At 31.3% G+C, this 20948-nt stretch overlaps 2 protein-coding genes across 7 annotated transcripts in view; one reads left to right on the top strand and one right to left on the bottom strand.

Annotated features, from left to right (window-relative positions):
- The window catches only part of LOC142317378 (WD repeat-containing protein 44), a 59352-nt gene extending 45694 nt beyond the window's left edge, over positions 1–13658 (bottom strand). The window contains exons 1-2 of the mRNA XM_075353879.1: positions 13489–13658; positions 2020–2164 (exon numbers count right to left, since the gene is read on the bottom strand). Of these exons, the coding sequence (XP_075209994.1) occupies positions 2020–2164; positions 13489–13658 (315 nt within the window). The remainder of the gene's footprint in view (positions 1–2019; positions 2165–13488) is intronic.
- A 51-nt stretch (positions 13659–13709) lies between these two features.
- Fmr1 (synaptic functional regulator FMR1) overlaps positions 13710–20948 on the top strand; it is a 95086-nt gene continuing 87847 nt past the window's right edge. For 2 of the 6 annotated variants that reach the window (XM_075353883.1, XM_075353884.1), the window contains exon 1: positions 13710–13825. In XM_075353883.1, the coding sequence (XP_075209998.1) occupies positions 13775–13825 (51 nt within the window). In that variant the 5' untranslated portion in view covers positions 13710–13774. The remainder of the gene's footprint in view (positions 13826–20948) is intronic. The other 4 variants (XM_075353880.1, XM_075353886.1, XM_075353885.1 and 1 more) reach the window with 3 other exon arrangements.

A 20948-nucleotide genomic window follows, 5' to 3' on the forward strand; every position in this document is an offset into this window, starting at 1 on the left:
TCTTACAAGAGAAGACACATCGATTCGAATCAATCTTGATCTCCTTTTTTTTACAATAACTAATAATTCAATAATAAAAAAAATAAAAAATTATTAGTGAAATAAAATTTTATGTACTTTTAAAAATGTGTAAATGTAATTTAATAGGCATTATTACATTTACATAGATTTGGTGAAATGTCTGGTTATTAAATATTGATTGAAAATTATAATTTAGAATTGTACTATTTTTGGATTTTCTAGATTAATTTCTGTTCAATTTTATTTATTATTCTGGAATTTCTGTTTTGTTTAATTTTAACTACATTAAAGTTAACTAAAGAGTGAATGAAAAATAGACCCTCACAGGAACATACATTGAGGAACATACACTGAGACATACATGCCTGATCTTTAATACACTGCAAAAAATTCTAATAATTTAGTTCATTACTCCTCTGATATTGCCAAACAATATTCTCCCAAGTCGGAGTTGATCATCATTTCGTTTATTTGTTGCCGATCATCTAACTGCTCTTTGGTTTGATATAATTCTTCTGATTTTAATTTGTGTACAAGTTCTCCAGTTTCATTAATTGTGTAATTGTTCAACTCTTTATATTTATAATCTTCTTTTAATCTTTTTATTCACTCTTTGGTTTTAACATGTTCTTCAATTCATATTCTTGTTGTTTTTTGGATATATTTCTTCATGTTATATTTCTTTTTCCTGTATGATTGTTTCTTTTTCATTTTTGACTATTCATCAAATAATCTGATAATAAAAACTGAATCTTTTACACCATAAGGTCGAAATTAACATTTGTAACCGGCATACAGGAGTTAACTAAATGGAATAGTTTAATTATTATTAAGTTTTATTTATACAACACACCAGAAATCTGAAACTTTTGATAATCAACAACTCACAAAGATACAAATAATATTGATCTAGTAATACGAGTAATAAATGGACTTTTACTCTATCCTAATATTTCATGAATTAATAATTGTATAAATATGTGATATTAATAAAAACTAATATTTCACCAATTGTGTAACTGTCCACTTTATTAAAGAATTGGAGGATCGTATCTCACTTCCTAATGAAACAAGATTAAATGAAGTGCAGTAAAAATGTGTATAGGTAATTTAACAGGCGTACAAGGAAGTCATGTGGTGTCCACATCATATGTTTTTTTATATAATTACCAACCACGGATTGTAAAAAGCATAATGAAGATTAAAATAAATCTAAAATTACATTTTAAATAAATAAATAAATAAATTACAAAATAAATAAAATTTACATTTTTTTCAAGTTTGGTAAAACAAAATCTGTCTGTTATTTATTTGTTTTTAATTCTTAATTTCCAGCAAGACTCCCTTTCCTGCTTGTTCGTAAAGATTTTTTGATTAATAATGACTATATTCAAACAAAATAATACTCAGCAAATATGAAATTCTTGTAGTTTTTTATTCCAGATTCTAATGAATATTACTATAAATACTATATAATAAAAAATCATCTGCAGTTAGACTTAAACCTGAGATCTCTCACTTATGACACACTGAACACTTTTCACTTGGCTACTGCTGCAAGTATGACTGAAATATATAAATATGCTACTTGAATCGCTTAAAGAACATTAAATGGAATTTACTTTGAAATGGAAAACTGTTTCCAAAACTTGGAAGCTGCTATTCTGAATTTAATATAGGGACCTCCCTGTCCAAACCAACCTACAAAGGGACATCAATAAGATCCACTGTATTCTGACCATTTGTCCTTGTCTATTTAGGTATTTAATGATCACATATCAAGTGGTTCTATTTTAGTGATAATTTCATATTATTAAATGGTTTAATTTAAAAAAAAACCAATTAATTTATAAATAATTAATTCAATGAAAAATTTGAAGTTCTCAGGTGAATACAAATACTCATGGTAAAGTATAATCACTAAAGCTAAGAATAAAATATTTCTAAACAAAATATTATTATATATGCTTTTATAAACATGAAATAGAAGTTTCATACTTGCTCAACAATTGAAGATATCTGCATGTGATGACTACTAGTATGTGAAACAGTTGATAACTTATCTTTTTCACATTTTTCTTGCTTAAATGACACATGAATATCCAAATCACTTTTTGAACAAACCAAATTTGCCTTTGTTTTCCTGTAAAAATGTAATCCAATTTAATTATAACTGTAATCTCACAACCTTACAAAAATTTAAATATATAAATGTGTATGTTAATAAGCGAAGTAAATTATTTACATGTCAAAAATAAACAGTAAATAGAAAAAAAGGTAAATCTAAAAGTGATACTTTATATATATATATATATATATATATATATATATATATATATATTGTATCAGATTAAAAAAATACATAACATAAAACAAATAAGTACATCTACTAAAATAAGATTGACTAAATATACTTATGTTCATTAAAAAACTAACAAATTATACCAAAAAAAGTAATATGCTACTTCAACAGATTATTTTAAGTTAAAATAAAATTTATCCATTATCTATGAATGAAGATTGTTTTCATTAATAAAAAAAAAGCATGCCGAAAATTTAATAAATTGTAAAATATTTATGTTATAGTTTTAGGTATCAAATTAGGAAATTTTTTGATATTAGAGACTCCCCTAAATGTTCCCATAGGAATTGCATTAACTCCAAATGAAATTAAATATGATTGTTTATTCCAGCTTCTCCCTACATAAATGGTGGTTCTATTTATCCCATTTAGGAATGATCTGGAAGTAAGCCCCATTTTTCCTCACATTTTGCTGAAATTACCTCCTGAACTGAATCAATCATAAATGGATTACAAAATATAGAAGCTACAAAACCAACCCTTAATTCAGCTCTACTTAAAACAGATAAATTTGTTAAATTAATCTCAAGTTTCTACCAGCACAGATTCAGAATATATATACTGAAATGGAATAAATTTTTAATCCCATTCAACCCTCTCAGAGAAAGTTTCAAGGGATATCCCTAAATTTGAAGTATTACACAGAATATTGGGTATAGTGAATATTCCTGGCATAATTTATTTTTTCAAAGAATGACATATGCTAGTTTTGAAAAGTCCTTTTCACTCCTTAGGTTATAAATCTCCCTCTATGAATCATGAGACCTTGCCGATGGTAACGGAGCTTGAGTGCTCAGTGCAGCTGAGCACTCAAGCTCCGTTACCATCAGCTCAAAGCAGCTGAACCGAAGGTGCAACCACATCAGACAGGTATCTATTGAAAGCCAGACTACAGAATGATTCCTGAAAGAGGGCAGCAGTTCTTTCAGTAGTTGTTAAGGACATAGGTCAGGAGGACTTAAACAATTATATCAATATCACCATTCAATCTTCGGAGTATTGCGTAGCTGAAAGCAATGGAAAACTATGGCTGTTTTTTTTTCAAGAAAATGTAGCGCTCTGCATTTTCATGTAACAGAAACGGAGGTGCCTTCCTTGCTAAATTATTCCACAGATAAACAAACTTGTCTCCCATTTTTATCTTCGGGTGGAGACTACTAAAGAAGGGATCACCAGAAAATTAAAAAATATTCTACGAGTCGGAGTGTGAAATGTTAGAAGTCTAAAAGAAGTTGGTAGGTTGGAAAATTTAAAGAGGGAAATGGATAGGTTAAATGTTGATGTAGTTGGAATTAGCGAGGTTCGACGGGAAGAGGAAAACAACTATTAGTCAGGTAATTTTAGAATAATTATTTCAGCTTCAAATAAAAGTAGGCAGGAGTAGGTTTCATAATGAACAAGAAGATAGGGAAGAGAGTAGAGTATTTCAAAATGCATAGCGATAGAATCACTGCAATAAGGATAAAATCAAAACCTAAGCCGACAAAGATTGTTAACGTCTATATGCCTACAAGTACCCATGATGATGAGACTGAATGCTTATATGAAGAAATTGACAAACCAATTAAACACATAAAAGGGGATAAAAATTTAATAATAGTTGGAGATAGGAATGCAAGCATTGGAAAAGGCAAGGACAGAAATATTGTGGGCAAGTACAGACTGGGCAAAGGGAATAAAGGAGGGGATCTACTCATTCAGTTTTGCACGAAGTATTATTTACTAATTGTCAACACCCTGTTTAAAAATTATAATAGGAAAATATACACATGGAAAAAGCCGGGTAATAGTGCAAGGTATCAGATAAATTATATCATGGTTAAACAAAGATTTAGAAATCAACTCTTTCACTGTAAAGCTTATCCTGGAGCAGACACTGATAGTGACCATAATTTCGTGATACTGAAATGTAGATTGTGGTATAAAAACTTGAAGAAAAGGTGTCAGATGTATCGGTGGAATCTAGAGAAGCTTGATGAAGAGTAGGTAAATAAGATTTTTGAGGAGGCCATCACAAGAGGTCTGATTAAAAACAATATGGTAGAAAATATAGAAGAAGAATGGGAGAATGTTAAAAAGGAAATTCTTAAATCAACAAAAGCAAACTTAGGCGAAACAAAGAGAACTGTTAGAAAACCTTGGATATCAAAGGATATATTGGAGCTGATGGATGAGCATAGAAAGTATAAGTATGCTAGTGATGATGACGAAAAAGGAACTATAAAAATTAAGAAGTAGCATAAACAGGAAGTGCAAATTAGCAAAAGAAAAGTGGATTAAAGAAAGAGTGAGATCATTTCAAGAAAAGAGATCCAATGAGCCAAAAGAAACCAATGTTCATTTCTTTTTCCACAAAGTGAAATGTGAATCATTGGTAAAATAAAGAGAGCATACAGGAAAGTTAAGGAGAATTTTGTGGAACATAAATTAAAATATAATAATGTGTTAAACAAAGATGGTGCACTGATTTATAATACGAAAGAAAAGGTCAGTAGGTGGGTGGAATATATTGAAGAGTTATACAGAGGAAACGAATTAGAAACTGGGTGTAACTTCGGTTACTACCAATTCTCGGAAAGTGCAGGCCAAAGAAGAATGAAGAGGTCATCGGAAGAAGAAGAAGATGAAGAAGAAGGAAGACCCTCTACTCGTCCCAACATCACGGACTGGAGTCCGGAACAGAGCCCAGCAGAGAATCGTCCTGAAAGGCAGCCATAACAGAAGTGGATGAAGAACTTCTACCCAACCTCTCCTTTAACACTTACAAGTTAATTAAAATAAAACAGCAATTGCGACTCCTCCGGAGTAGGGGTCGCATTGCTCCCTACTGATAGTTAGTGCCCCGTTGTGGCGTATTCCTGCTAGCCTATAAAGCGTTAGCACCAAAAGGACTTCAGTGAACGGTCTGAAGGGGAATTACGTCGGGAGAACAGGTTTCATAAGCCTAGCCTTCCGCAGTCGGCCCATAAAATGGGTTTGATAACGCTGGTTTAACAACGGATTGGAATGCAATTAAATCCATCCTTAAAATACTAAATAATAAACAAAGCAAAACTTGAAAAATTAGACCCGTCATTTAAAATAAACCTTTTAAAAACACGCCCGATTAGAATCATTCAGCAGCAAGGGACTCTGTCCAGGTTCTGCGATCTGTAGGGAGAAACAAACTCCCGCCAACTTTGCATTCCATTCCATAGAAACTGGTGTTATAGAGGATGAAAAGGGGGATACAATACTGAGATCCGAATGTAAGAGAGCATTAAAAGATTTGAATGGCAGAAAGGCTCATGGGATAGACAAGATACCTGGCAGAATTACTGCACAGTGCAGGTGAGGAAGCGATAGACAGATTATACAAACTGGTGTGTAATACTTACAAAAAAAGGGGAAGTTTCATCAGACTTCAAAAAGAGTGTTATTGTCATGATACCAAAGAAAGCAGGGGCAGATAAATGTGAAGAATACAGAACAATTAGATTAACTAGTCATGCATCAAAAATCTTAACTAGAATTCTATACAGAAGAATTGAGAGGAGATTGGAAGAAGTGTTAGAAGACCAATTAGGTTTCACGAAACGTATAGGGACTAGGGAAGCATTTATAGCACTCACATTAATTAAAGAAGAAGGAAAATTAAAGAAAAACAAACCAACATATATGGCATTTATAGACTCAGTAAAGGCATTTGATAATGAAGACTGAAATAAAATGTTCAGCATTTTAACAAATTTACGGTTCAAGTATAGAGATAGAAGAACAATTGCTAACATTTGTAGGAACCAAACTGCAACAGTAATAATCCAAAAACATAAGAAAAAAGCCGTAATAAAAAAGGGAGTCCAACATGGATGTTCCCTATCCCCGTTACTTATTAATCTTTACATAGAACTAGCAATTAATAATATTAAAGAACAATTTAGATCCGGAGTAACAGTACAAGGTGAAAAGATAAAGAAGTTACGATTTGCCAATGGTATAGTAATTCTTGCTTAGCGTAAAGAAGATTTAAAAGAAACAGTGAATGACACAGATGAAGTCGTATGCAAGAACTACCGCATGAAAATAAACAACAACAAAATGAAAGTAATGAAATGTAGAAATAATGTACATCGGCCTCTGAATACAAATATAGGAAGATAAAAGATTATGGAGGTAGAAGAATTTTGTTATTTGGGAAGTAGAATTATTAATGATGGATGAAGCAAGAGTGATTTAAAATGCTGAATAGCACAGGTGAAACATGTTTTCAGTCAAAAATATAATTTGCTTACAACAAAAATTAATTTAAACGTCAGGAAAAGATTTTTGAAAGTATATGTTTGAAGCGTAGCTTTATATGATAATGAAACTTGGATGATCGGAGTACCTGAGAAAAGATTAGAAGCTTTTGAAAAGCGGTGCTATAGGAGAATGTCTGATTTTTATCAGACGGGCGGATAAAGTGACAAATGAAGAGTTGTTCTTCATCTAATTGATGAAGAAAGAAGCATTTGGAAAACATAGTTAAAAGAAGGGACAGACTTATAGGCCACATATTAAGGCATCCTGGAATAGTCGCTTTAATATTAGAGGGAAAGGTAGAAGGAAAAAATTGTGTAGGCAGGCAACGTTTGGAATATGTAAAACAAATTGTTAGGGCTGTAGGATGTAGGTACTGAAATGAAACGACTAGCACTAGATAGGGGGAATCTTGGAGCTGCATCAAACCGGTCAAATGACTGAAGACAAACAAAATTTGAAAAAACTATCCTATTTTTCTTACATCTGTATAGATGTAGCTTTTAACAATTTTAAGACAGGAATTGTGTCAGATTGACTAGCAACAGTTCTGTGAAAGTCTTTTACTGAGACCAATAAGAGCTATTTTGAGAATGTAATTTAAAAAAATTTTACACATAAGATCAAAAATCTAAAGAGTTATTACTGAGCACAAATAAACTACGTAGAATATGCAGCAATTATTTTACTTGTAAACTTGTGTATTTTTGATCTGTTCCTATGATATGATCAACGGAGTATTTTGATTTTATTGTTACCTCCGATAGCAACTGCATTCTATATGTCTGAAATTTGCAGTCAGTGAATTAAGGTTTATATATTCCTAAGGTACTTAACTATTTGATTTTTGTTTTATAATCTTAATCCAGATTTGTAAACTTATGAGTTACTTTTCCTTCAGTGATGTTTCTGTTTTTACTAAGTTTGTTTTGTATTTATTTTGTGTGTGTGTAAATCGATGAGGTATGTTGTTACATCCATCACGCTTATAGTTTTCTATATATTATTTACACAAGAAATATATCATTATTTGGTACAATTCTATGCGATATTCAGCAACATAGGTTTGCTGCATAGTTTGTCAATTGCAGTTTTACAAGCCAAGTTAAAGTACAGATGGGTAGTTTAAGAAGCCATAATACCCTGAATTTGTGTTAGATTTCTGTAAATTTTTGAATTGCATATTTATATTTTTTATGATCATGACGTTAAAAAAATTTATTTAATGTATATATAAACATACCAGTGAGGAGGGAAATTTTAATTTGGTTATTCATTTGACTTAAGGGTGAGGGTGCTGAACTTGAAATATTTAATGCCATTTAGTAAACATGTAACACTGGTCAGGTGACATCATGCTTTCTGTGTTAAATTGTTTTATAAAAATGGCGACTCTGCGACCACAGTATGAAGGTTCACAATCAGTTTAATATTCCGTGTCATGGAAGGGTACAATTCTATTCATGCAATTAACTTACTGATTAAAAAGTTGGGTCCATGTTAGATTAAAACAAAAAAAAGATGTTTAAGATAATGTTTACCCGGGTCGTCCTTCCACGTCAAAAACGATTAAAAATAATGAAAAAATTGTTAATCTGATACGATCTTACAGTCGGTTAAATATTCTTGTCTTTATTCAAGGTCCTTGCTCAACTCCGTGAAAAAATAAGAAAAAAATGACCCGAATTGTAAAAGAACAAGTCATGGGTTCTTCATCAGGACAACGCACCGGCTCACACTGCATTGTCTGTCAAGACGTTTCTAGCAAAGTATAACATCCCAGTGTTGGATCATCAACCTTATTCGCCTGATCTGGCACCGTGTGACTTTTATCCATTTCCTAAGGTCAAATCTGCATTAAAAGGAGCAAGATTTCAGACCGCTGAAGCTGTAAAAAAAAAGCGGCACACGTCATGAAAAAGCTCATAGAAAACGACTTCCAGCACTGTTTGAAACAATGGAAAATTCACAGGGAACATTTTAGGGATACAGGAGGAGTGTATATTGAAGGGGATAATAACTAAATATGTATAGATTTAAAATATTTTACAGCACTAGTTTCATTATTTAATAGCCACACCTCATATTAATGCTTTTATGAGAGTTCTTTCCAAAACAGATCATATCCAAAAAGGTGGTAATTGTTTGGCTAGCTAGATCTCTTGATTTGTCCGCATGCAAATTTTTTCTTTGGGGTTTGCTCAAGAGCAAGGCGTATATCAAGCTACATCAAACACTAATAGAATATAAATTAAAATTTAAGAAGTTGCACGTATTACACTGGCCATGTTATAAAATTTTTGATTAAGATCAAGAGCGTGTAGATCATATAGTGCCACATGTGAGGCAATATTTAAAAAAAAAAAAACAAAATTGTATAACTTACTTAACAGAAAAATGATGTACCTTTTTTCATGAGAAATTTAATTTATGGTAAATTTTGCTATCTTGATAAGAGACATTTTATTGTAATCCTTGTCATAATATGATGGTGGTATACATATATATCTGTCAATATATTATTTAATAAATGTGTTTGTTGTTTGTACATGTATTTAGTGTTTGTTGTAATTAGGAAATTCTGGGCACCTTCATGTTAATGCATTATCACTCACTTTTTTTTCTACTAACTTTATTACAGTTTAAAAGTAACAAGACTTATCACAAATATGCAATAGGAAGATTTTTTTTTAATGTATCTCTTCTATTCTGAACAGGCTGACACGTACATAAGTTGAATCTCTCAATTGATAACCAATTTAGAAACATAATAATGCACTAGTACAATGTTTTATACAATTTTATTTTTTGTCCATTAAAAATACAGAACAAACGTGAATATATATATGAGGGTAAGTCAATTATTATCTGCAATTTAGTTATATTTTTGTTTATGTTGGTAGTACTGTCATGTTGCATAGATGACGCATGCTTGGTTTAATTGTTATGTCTGTGCAGGTTTCATGCTGCTAGGTTAGTTCCATTATCGCTGCCCTGCAGTTAACCATGGCTGCCCTGCTTTCTGTTTGCACCAAAGAAGAGCAACATTCAGCGATCCGTTTTTTGTGGCAGGAAGGTGTATCAGGGAGCGAAATTCATCTAAGACTTTTGGTACAGTACGGAAACAGTGTGTTGCCGCAACGGAGTGTCTACAAACGGATTGAAAATTTTCAAAATCGGTCTCACAAGTGTTACGCACGATAAAGGAGCTGGACGACAGTTTACCATCACAAATGAGAAAACATTGAGTGTGCACGTGACATGGTTTTCTTAGACACACGAGTAACTATTGATGAAGTGGCACATCGTCTGCAAATTAGTCACGGTTCTGCCTATGAAATCATCCACAACAGACTTGGGTTTCATAAAGTCTGTGCAAGATGGGTCCAAAAACAACTCACAAAGTTGCATAAACAAACATGCTTGGACATCTGCCAAAAACATTTGTATCACTATGGTAACGAACAGGACATCTTCTTAGACAGAATCACCACTGGTGACAAAACATGGATCCATCATTACAAGCCAGAAGGTAAACGACAGAGTATGGAATGGAAACATCCAAATTCACTCAGCAAAAAAAAATTCAACACCCAACCATCCACAGGGAAACTGATGCTTACAGTTTTTTGGGACTCACAACGCCCAGTACTGGAACATTATGAGGAAAGGGGCATGACAATAAACAGTGCGCGTTACAGTGATAATTACTGCCAAGCTGAAGCCTGCAATTCAAAGCAAATGCTGAGGACTGCTGTCGAAAGATGTTGTGTTGTTGCACGACAATGCCCATCCACATACTGCTGCCCACACTGCTGAAACGCTCGAGAAACTCAACTTTGAAGTACTGGCTCAACCTCCTTATAGTCCTGATCTTGGCCCCTCTTCTGACTGCCACTTGCTTGGTCCACGCAAAGAGGCATTAAGGGGCCAAGGGGTCAATTTACCTCGGACGATACAGTGAAAGAAGCGGTGCATTCCTGGCTCACAGCTAAACCAAAAACTTTCTTTTATGAGGGCATCAAGAAGCTTGAAATGCAAAGGGACTATGTTGAATAAAGATGTACATGTAAGTTTCCTATTTGAATTGCAATAAAATTTATAACTACATTGCGGATAATAACTGCCTTACCCTCGTATATTTCTTTTAAAATTCTATAAATATAAATCGCCTATTACAGAATATTAAGATAAGAAATATCTTAATATTCTGAAAATATCAACTTTACCCTGAATAATTTACTTATTATTCATGGAATATTTAACTTTATTGTGAAAATACTTTTGTGGGATCCTGCATCCTCAGTGATGATTGAAATATTTAATTAAGTAATTAAAATATCTTATCTCATGCCATATGAACACATTTTCAATTTAACACTACTGAAGTTTTTTTATAAAGATGATTCAATTATCACAGGTACTAATGCCTGTGGTAATTTCTCCATTAACATTCATCCACAATGTGATGTCCAAATTAAAATAATTTAATTCAATAGAGAAAAATTTTCTTGTTTCATTTCTTGTGTTATAAACTATGAAGATCTAATTTTTATTTAAAAATCTATTAGCCTGCAATTTATTACCTATACCTATAAAGCAACTTTAATGACTAAGTGAGTAATTCATCAACACACAGCAAAAACTACTTAAGAGAAATTGATTAAAATTTGTATACATGTTCTTGTTATGGTGTACGTGAAAGGACATTTTTTAAATTTTGAGTTTAAAGGATTAAAATGGAGTAACAATGAAATTTATTTGTTTTTAATTTTTCGGTATCAATTTCAGTATCAACTTGATTTTTGGCATATGTAATCTTCATGTAAATATCCAATAACTAATTTCTAGATTTTTTGAAATTCCAAGTTTAAAGAATAAAATTGATTTTGAAATGTTTTTAGTTTCTTGGTAACAAATAAGGTGGATATCAACTTGATTTTTGGAGTTTATAATTTTCATGTAAATATCTAAAACCCAATTTATAGATTTTTCAAAATTCGACCTTCAGAGGGGTGAAGAAAAGTAAAATATTTAAACAATGATTGCAAATTTTCCCCATTTCCGACTGCACTAAATGATATTCACTAGATTGGGTCTTGTAAATACTACAATTTTCAGGAAAAACTGTTTTTGGGTTTTTGAATTAAAATTTTTTAAGGGTAGCGACAATGTATGGTGCAGCGGTTCAACTAACAGAACCACTGTTACTGTATGTGTGATCTGACTGCTGCACCTGTCTCCTGTTACTTGACTAAAAAACAAAATAAAAAATAAAAATAAAACACTACCACTTTTTGGTAGAGTTTGTTGGGTAGAGCTAAGAACTGGACAAAATATATATTTACCCTATTTTGTACAGGTAACCAGTTATAACTAATATTTTTAAGTTGGAGGCCAAATGTTTTGAAACCCATATTCTTAGAAGTTTTGGGTCATGTACTGACCAAACTGTTGCTCTGAAAAAATTACAATAGACAGATATTTTTTATTAATTGAACAGGGTTTAATTTTTATTTATCATTATTATTCTCATAAGCATGAGTTTAATGAACACAGTGGGTCAAGGGGTAGAGCCCTCTGGCTAGACAGGAAAGGTGAGTGAAGCGAGCAATGACTAACTAAATATCCTCTGACTGCAACAGAAAATGCAAGGAACCATATAGAACAGGTGAAGCCACAATAGTTGGTTGGTTCATAAATCAACAATTAAGAAACCAATATAAATATCTGAAAAAGATTTCTTTAAAAATTCATATTTCCTTATTTCTAAAAATATAGTGAATACATTATTCTGTTATAATAAAAATTCATCCTTATCTTTATTGAGTAATGAGAAATTATCATTGCTATCAGCTAATCATCACCACAACTTGATATCAATCTTAATTTTTTTAACTTATTTTTCTAGAAGTGGAATGCCTAAATCTGAACATGGAATGCCTAAACATTCAGGATTAACAGTACATAAATGTAAATACTTTCAGATCAGTGAACTGGTTCATATAACCAAACATTAGAGAATATGCAATAAGTAATCCTCATTTACAGGTCTCTTTCAAACTGTAATTACAGACATCAATTGGATTTTATTTTGATCACTTTTAACTCATGTACATAAAAGAGATGGCGATGAAGCAACACCTGTGTGGTTTATACTTTATACAGTTGGCTATATTCTAGTAGATTATTCGCCCAACATAAATATATATACATATACATATATAATTCAAACTATGCCAATTACATTACCTATAAACAAAATTAAAATTAATTTATTGAACAGTTCCTACGATTAAAAAAAAAAACAAATTATTGGTAATTTTCCTAATTTACTGTAGGAGCCCAAATTACTGTTGGGTAAATATCCAAATGAATAAACTTAACCAAACTTAACCAATGAATGAATAGTATTTAAGAATGACATATCCTTATCAATTGATGATTCACTAACAGTAGAAAAGAAATCATTAAATAATTGCCTATGTTTAGTACACATAGTTGTAATCTTATCTAAAAAAAAATAATTAGCAGTACGTGACAACTACAATGGTTCTCATATAACTAGCGCAGAGAATTTTATCAGTTGGCAAGAGCTAGCTAGTTAATACTAACACTGAAACCACCATCAACAAATTCCCAATTGGAAATTAAAACCGCTTTCTTGTTTAAATTATAGTTGGTATGAATCTAACGAACTTCAGTGTCAAACAAGATTCAATTAACAGTAAACGAAAATAAAATTCGTATAATTCAAAAGTAGACCTTGAAAAATTTTGGGGTTAGGGAAAACAGTTAAATAGCCGTAATACATAAATACTCGTTACCTTATGGTTCGGCACGGTGTTATATCTTCGGCATCATAAAATTCTTCAGAATCACTACTTCCTGACATATCTAGACTTCTAAAAAATACCTCAATTATATACAACTTTCCTAAGCTTAAAAATTTAAAAATAATAATTCCCAAAAGGAATCCCCTATTACAACAACTCATCGTCTGTCATGACTGAAGAATTTAACCAATCACGCGCGCAGATGGATAAAGTTTCTTTCGCGATTGGACATTTCTCTGTAGTCTCCAACCCATTGATCATTGCACTAAAAACCAAGATGGATGACCTAGAAGTGGAAGTATGCGGCGAGAACGGTGCCTATTACAAGGTTCGTATTGACTTAAGTATATATTTTTTTGTACATAGTTAGTTTTATAATAATGGAGTAAAGTTTTTTTCATTATGTTATCAAAAAAATAATATTCTTTAATGTGAACTTAATAAAAATTTTTAACGTTGAAAACTCGTTGTTAGCACGGTTAGGACGCCATGTCTTTTGACAGGGCGTGATTTTTCCATGTGCATATACTTATATCGCCAAATCCTCTCATGTTTTATTTATGAAATTAAAATAGAATGCACGAGTAATATTTTAGAATATTTTTGATTGTGCCGCTTTTCCTCGTTTCCTATTAATGTTGATTAATGTAAGATCATAAAATGACGTGCTGGACCATTCCGCCTTTAGGCTTAGGTATTATTTTATTACCTATTAAAAATTATGTTTATCGTCTTCCTAATTACTATTGTACTTTGATTATAAAAATTTTTAATTTTGCTGTATGACGATTTTGTTTTAAATATCTGTATATGTCTGGTTAAACAACTAAATGATAGATCAGCATTGTACATAAAACGTGTTCAGGATTGCAAAAACTTACTTCAGCATACTACTATGAAAATTTAGTTTTGCCTTGTGTACCACCTAATTAGCAGATTTCACTATTTTTCTGTTGTATTTGTATGTTGCAATAAAGATGTTTAAATGTTATAACTTAACGTTTAGAAGCGTAGTACATTAATTTGAGGTTATGATGTAAATGGTTGGAGGTAGGCTGGCGCAGTCCGTAATTATTAAAAAGTTAATTTTAGTGTAGTTGCCGTTACTATTTGTGTATATAATTATGAACAATCTATTCGTCTTTGTATTATACATAGCAGTCTACTAATTTTAATTTTCATTCATCAATGTCTGTGCCCGTTTTCATCTCTTGTAAGTGTATTTTGGCCATTTTTAGATTTCATTTTATTTAATAAACCTTATCAGAGTGATGCATTTAACTATGCACTTTGTGCAGTTATTAAACGACTTGGAATTAATGCTGTTTATGAATAAATTGAATAAATATATTTTGTAAATTATTATTTTAATATTTTATATTTAATCTTTTTTTTTTTTAATTTGAAATGTTAACTTTCCATAAGTTTAGGTGATATCACTATTTTCTTCTGTATGTATCTGCACTGTATATCAACATTAACTTAATCTTTGTTACTTAATATGTTAATAATTCATAATGCATGTTACAAATGTAGGTATTTTAAAAAGAATAAAAACTGTTCAGTATGGTTATATAGCAGTTTAATTGTGAAATATTTGTTAAGCAATATTTTTGTGCTAGCCAAAACTTGTTGTCTAAGTAGTTGCTATAGTCGACAATTTTTAGTTTCATGATAACTGATTATTGCATTTTGTTGACATTGGTATGTGTTCAGCTTATCAGAATGAAAAGAGTTGCAGAGCATTTTAATCAATTTATTTATTGTCGTACTTTTAGCATAATGAACGAGTTTAAATAGTCTTGTAAAATATAATTTGGCATTGTCATTAAATTTTATGAATTCTATTAAAATTTCTGGATTAATGAAAATAGAAGCTCATTAAAAGAAAGATTGTTAGCACAGATTTAATATTGAACATTTTTACAATACTAAAATTCTCTGCCACGTTTGATATTTAAAAGATTAGGATTTGAAAGAAATTAACTGATGTCTTGGGTTTTAGACATAATGAAAAACTTGAACAGAATAGAAATCAAGTAGAAGCAGGACAGAAGTAGTTATTGTATATTAATAGAATTTATCAAAATCTTTTGTATTTTATTTGAACACATTTCAAATTTTTCTGCAGATTTAAGCTCAAAAAATGTTACAGGTTGAAGCTAGTCTTAGTACTACAATTGTTAATATTAATTTTCATGGAATAATTTTGTTGTATCTTGGATTGAACTTTAGAGATTTGAAAATAGCTAAATAATCTATAAGAGGATTTTTTTATTGACATAAGTATTCCGCTTTCTAATTAAAAAAGTAAATATTTTGATGGAGGCTGATTTACATTCTCATATCTTACAAATCTTACTCTTTAAATAAATGCCTAGTAATTTTATAGAAAAATCTTCCTCAAATTCTTGTAATAAGAATAGAATTAGTTTAGTAGTAGTTTGTTTTTTTTTAATAAGAAGAAATCAATCAGAATACCTTAACTTAAGTTTTATCCATTTATATATATATATAAGTCCTGTACTTCGAATGCATAATTAAAGATACAGCAAAGTTTTTTTCAGCATAAACCATAGTATCTTCTAGGTTCTTCTTTTTATGTAGGTTAAAATGATGTTTGTTTTATTTCTAATTGGTGTAAAACTAATTAAAAAAATTGCTAATTAGTATAAAACCTCAAAATAAATGGTGAAAAATATAATATAGTGGTCATTAAAATAAAGTAGAATAATGATAAATGTGTTGCTACAAAAGTGAAAAATAAATTTAAAGACAAATTAAGCTGATAAATCTGTTTGCGATACTTTTAACTAGCTAGTAAAACTGTATAATGTTGGTAGGCTTAAATTGAAATTAAACGGTTTAATCTCTCTCTGGCAAGATACAGTTTTATTATTGATAAGCTTTTCACACAAGTTTTTAAACATGCATTTTTAATAATTGACTATTGATGTGTTGAATAACAATTAAAACAATGTCTAGTTGAGTATTTAATATTTGACTGTCTTGGTTGTTTAAATAATTAATATTTAATAAATTATGTAGATACATCAGTGTAGCTGAGATTATGTGTTGATGATAAGCATTATATGTTATGCCATTTAAATTTTTTGTTACATCTGTTGCTTTCTGTTTTTTATCTTTTTTTTTCTTTCTTTCTTTCCTTTTATGCTGTAAGTATAGCATCTTTTCGTTTAAGGTAATTTATGTGTCCCATGAGTATTGCTTGCTGCTTTGCTGAACCGACATCAGTAATTTACCTAAGGGAAAAGATTCCTACTGTAGGAAGCTAACCGAGAGCTATGGCTGACCACCAGCCAGATTAAAGCTCCAAGTGCTTTAATGGTGGACAGGTACTCTCTGGCATTCAGCGGCCTAGGCATGGCAGTGAATTGCTGTATTTGACAAGATTAATTAATTATTGTTAGTCGTAGTATATGTTTTAGTAGTTGACGCGCTGTTTAGTAGGTGCGCCTACCCATTTTAGTGATATATGACAAGTGGGCGGTGGGATACGCAAACGAGTGATGTATGGTATCCTCTCTTATTTCCACTTATTCCTCTCACGCTTTTAGGTTAGCTGTAGGAGCTAGTTAGGACACTAGTTGCTGAACTGTTTCATGACTCAGTAGCCATTTGTGGCACAGACATTCAGTCTTATGCTTCAGGGCGACTGAATGGAGGTGGTGGCGGGAGAAAGACCAAACAAACTAATGAATATTGTAGGATTTTCAGTATTCTTTGTAGCCAACTTCCCAGGAGTTAAATTGTTAAAATTTGTAATTTTAACGTCTATTGGGCCTTGATATATGATAAGGAATCGACCATCCTTCTTCACTTTTTGAGAAAATGGCCTTTAATGTTTGCAACAACTTTTCCATACTTGTGTATTAGTGAAAATCAACAATAAATAAAAAATTATAAAATTAAATAAATTTAGTTTGATATTGGTGTTACCATAAAAAAAATTAATAACATTGACATTTACAAAAATTTAATTAGCTAATTTTAAGAAACACTACAGCTTTTATTTTTTTTTTCTTCAGTCATTTGATGTTGATGGGCTGGTTTGATACAGCTCTGTAAGATTCCCTATCTAGTGCCAGTAATTTCATTTTGGTATACATCCTACATCCCTACACAATTTTTCCCATTTACCTGTCCCTCCAATATCAAAGTGACTATTCCAGGTTGCCTTAATATATGGCCTATAAGTCTGTCTATTGTTTTAACTATATTTTTCCAAATGCTTCTGTTTTCATCAATTTGCCGCAGCACCTCGTTCATTTGTCACTTTATCCACCCATCTGATTTTTAACATTATCCTGTAGCACCATATTTCAAAAGCTTCTAATCTTTTCATGTCAGGTACTCTTGATCGTCCATGTTTCACTTCCACTTAAAGCTATACTCCAAACATATACTTTCAAAAATATTTTCCTGATGTTTAAATTGATTTTTGATATAAGCAAATTATACTTCTGACTGAAAGCTCGTTTGCCTGTGCTATTTGGCATTTTATATTGCTCCTGCTTCATCCATCTTTTAGTAATTCTACTTCCCATATAACAAAATTCTTTTACCTGTGTAAACTTTTCTCTTTCTATTTTTATATTCAGTGGTACATCTACATTATTTCTATTACATTTCATTACTTTCGTTTTGTTCTTGTTTATTTTCATGCAGTAATTCTTGCGTAGGACTTCATCCATGCAATTCATTGTAACTTCTAAATCTTTTTTACTCTAGAATTAAGCATCATTAACTGCTAGTTCTATGTAAAGATTAGAGTAACGGTGATGGGGAACATTCTTGTCAGACTCCCTTTTTTATTACGGCTTCTTTTTTATGTTCTTCGATTATTACTGTTGCAGTTTGGTTCCTATAAATGTTAGTAATTGTTCTTCTATCTCTATACTTGAACCCTAAATTTTTAAAAATGCTGAACATTTTATTCCAGTCTACATTATCAAATGCCTTTACTAATAAGTCTATAAAATTGCTTCCCTTGTCCCTATACTTTTCCTGAAACCAAATTGGTCTTCTCTTAACACTACTTCCACTCTTAATTCTTCTGTGTAGAATTCTAGTTAAGATTTTTGATGCATTAGTATTTAAAGCAAATTGTTCTGAATTCTTCCTCCTGCTTTCTTTGGTATCATGAGAATAACATTCTTTGAAATCTGGCGGAAATTCCCTTTTTCGTAAATATTACACACCAGTTTTTGTAAACTATCTATCACATCCTCGCCTGCACTGCGCAGTAGTTCTGTAGGTATCCCATCTATTCCAGGAATCCATCTGCCATTCAAATCTTTTAGTGCTCTATTAAATTCAGATCTCAGTATTTTCATCCTCTTCAACTTTATGCCACTAGTTTCTTCGTCATTTCCTTCGTCTAACTCTTTAATATATTCCATCCCCCTATCGACATTTTCTTTCTTATAAGTCAGTGTACCATCTTTAACACATTATTAGATTTTAATTTATGTATCACAAATTTTCCTTAACTATCCTGTATGCTCAGTCTGTTTTACCAATGTTCATCTCTCTTTCCACTTCTGAACACTTTTCTTTTGGTAGTTTGCACTTACTGTTTATAGTATTTCTTAATTGTCGATAGTTCCTTTTACTTTCTTTATCACTAGCATTCTTATATTTTCTGCGTTCATCCGTCAACTACAATATATCCTCTGATATCCAAGGTTTTCTACCAGTTTTCTTTGTTCCGCCTAAGTTCGATTTTGCTGATTTAAGAATTTCCTTTTAACATTCTCGCATTCTTCTTCCACATTTTCTACCTTATCTTTTTTATTCAGACCTCTTGCGATGTCCTCCTCAAAAATCTTTTTTACCTCCTGTTCCTCAAGCTTTTCTAAATTCCATCGATTCATCTGGCACCTTTTCTTCAGGTTTTTAAACCCCAATCTACATTTCATTGTCACTAAATTATGGTTGCTATTGATGTCTGCTCCAGGGTAAGGTTTGCAGTCAACCACTTAATTTCTAAATCTTGATATAATCTATCTGATAACCTTGCAGTTTTGCCCCGTTTTTTCCATGTGCATATTCTTCTATTATGATTATTAAACTGGGTATTGGCAATTACTAAATTATACTTGTGCAACACTCAATAAGTCAGTCTTTTCTTTTCATTCAGTTTTCTCAACCCATATTCACTCACAATATTTCCTTCCTTGCATTTTCCGATACTTGCATTCCAATCTCCAACTATTATTAAATTTTCATTCCCTTGTGTTTAATTGCTTCGTCAATTTCTTTGTGTACATACTCTGCCTCAACATCATGGGCACGTGTAGGCATATAGACATTAAAAATTGTTGTCAGCTTAGGTTTTGATTTTATCATTATTACTATGATTCTATCTCTATGCATTTTGAAATAGTCTACTCTCTTCCCTATTTTCTTGTTCATTACAAAACCTACTCCTGCCTGCCCATTATTTGAAGCTGAGTTAATTATTCTAGAATCACCTGACATCGTTTTCCTCTTCCCATTGAACTTTGCTAACTCCTACATTACATTTAACCTATCCATTTCACTCTTTACATTTTCTAAACTACCAACCTTCTTTAGACTTTTAACATTCCATGCTCTGACCTCTAGAATGTTATTTTTTAATTTTCTGGTGACGGCTTCTATAGTAGTGAAGCCTGGAGATCTGAACGGGGGACTAGTTTACCTCCTGAATATTTTACCAAGGTTGGCGCCTCCATCTTTATTCCATGAAAATGCAGAGAGTTACATTTTCTTTAAAAAAAAACAGCTGTTGTTTTCCATTGCTTTCAGCTGCGCAATACTCAGAAGTTTGAGTGATGTTGATATGGCCATTTAAGTGTTCCTGACCTACGCCCTTAACAACTACTGAAAGAGCTGCTGCCCTCTTTCAGGAATCATTCCTTAATCTGGCTGTCAACAGATACCTCTCCGATATGGTTGCACCTTCGGTCTAGCTAATTTTTATCACTGAGCAACCAAGCTCCTTTACCAACAGCAATGTCTCATGATTTATAGAGGGAGACTACAGCTTTTAGCTGTACAGTACAGTTTAATAAATGAGTCAAGCACAGTTTGCATAATAGAAATGTATTATATCATCTTTATTTTTACAAGACTTTTATCATAAAAATGAATACACGTATTATTAAAACAAATATGTGAATCAAAAAAATTAAAATATTTTATCTAAATCTACTAATTTTGAATGGTGATAAATAATTTTCAAAATAAGCACTCAGTTTTCTTTCCTTTGAGTTGTAATCTTGAAAATTTAATAAGTCAAAAAATTAAAAAGTCCAAGTAATTTTCAGAAAAAAGAACAAAACAATTTTAGCTAAATTAATGAAATTGGAATAAATTGTATTGATATATTTTTTATAACATACGTCATGATTGTGTAATAGTTCTTATTAGTTTGAATATAATGA

Source organism: Lycorma delicatula, chromosome 1 (genome assembly GCF_047948215.1).
Source record: "Lycorma delicatula isolate Av1 chromosome 1, ASM4794821v1, whole genome shotgun sequence".
Lineage (NCBI taxonomy): Eukaryota > Metazoa > Arthropoda > Insecta > Hemiptera > Fulgoridae > Lycorma > Lycorma delicatula.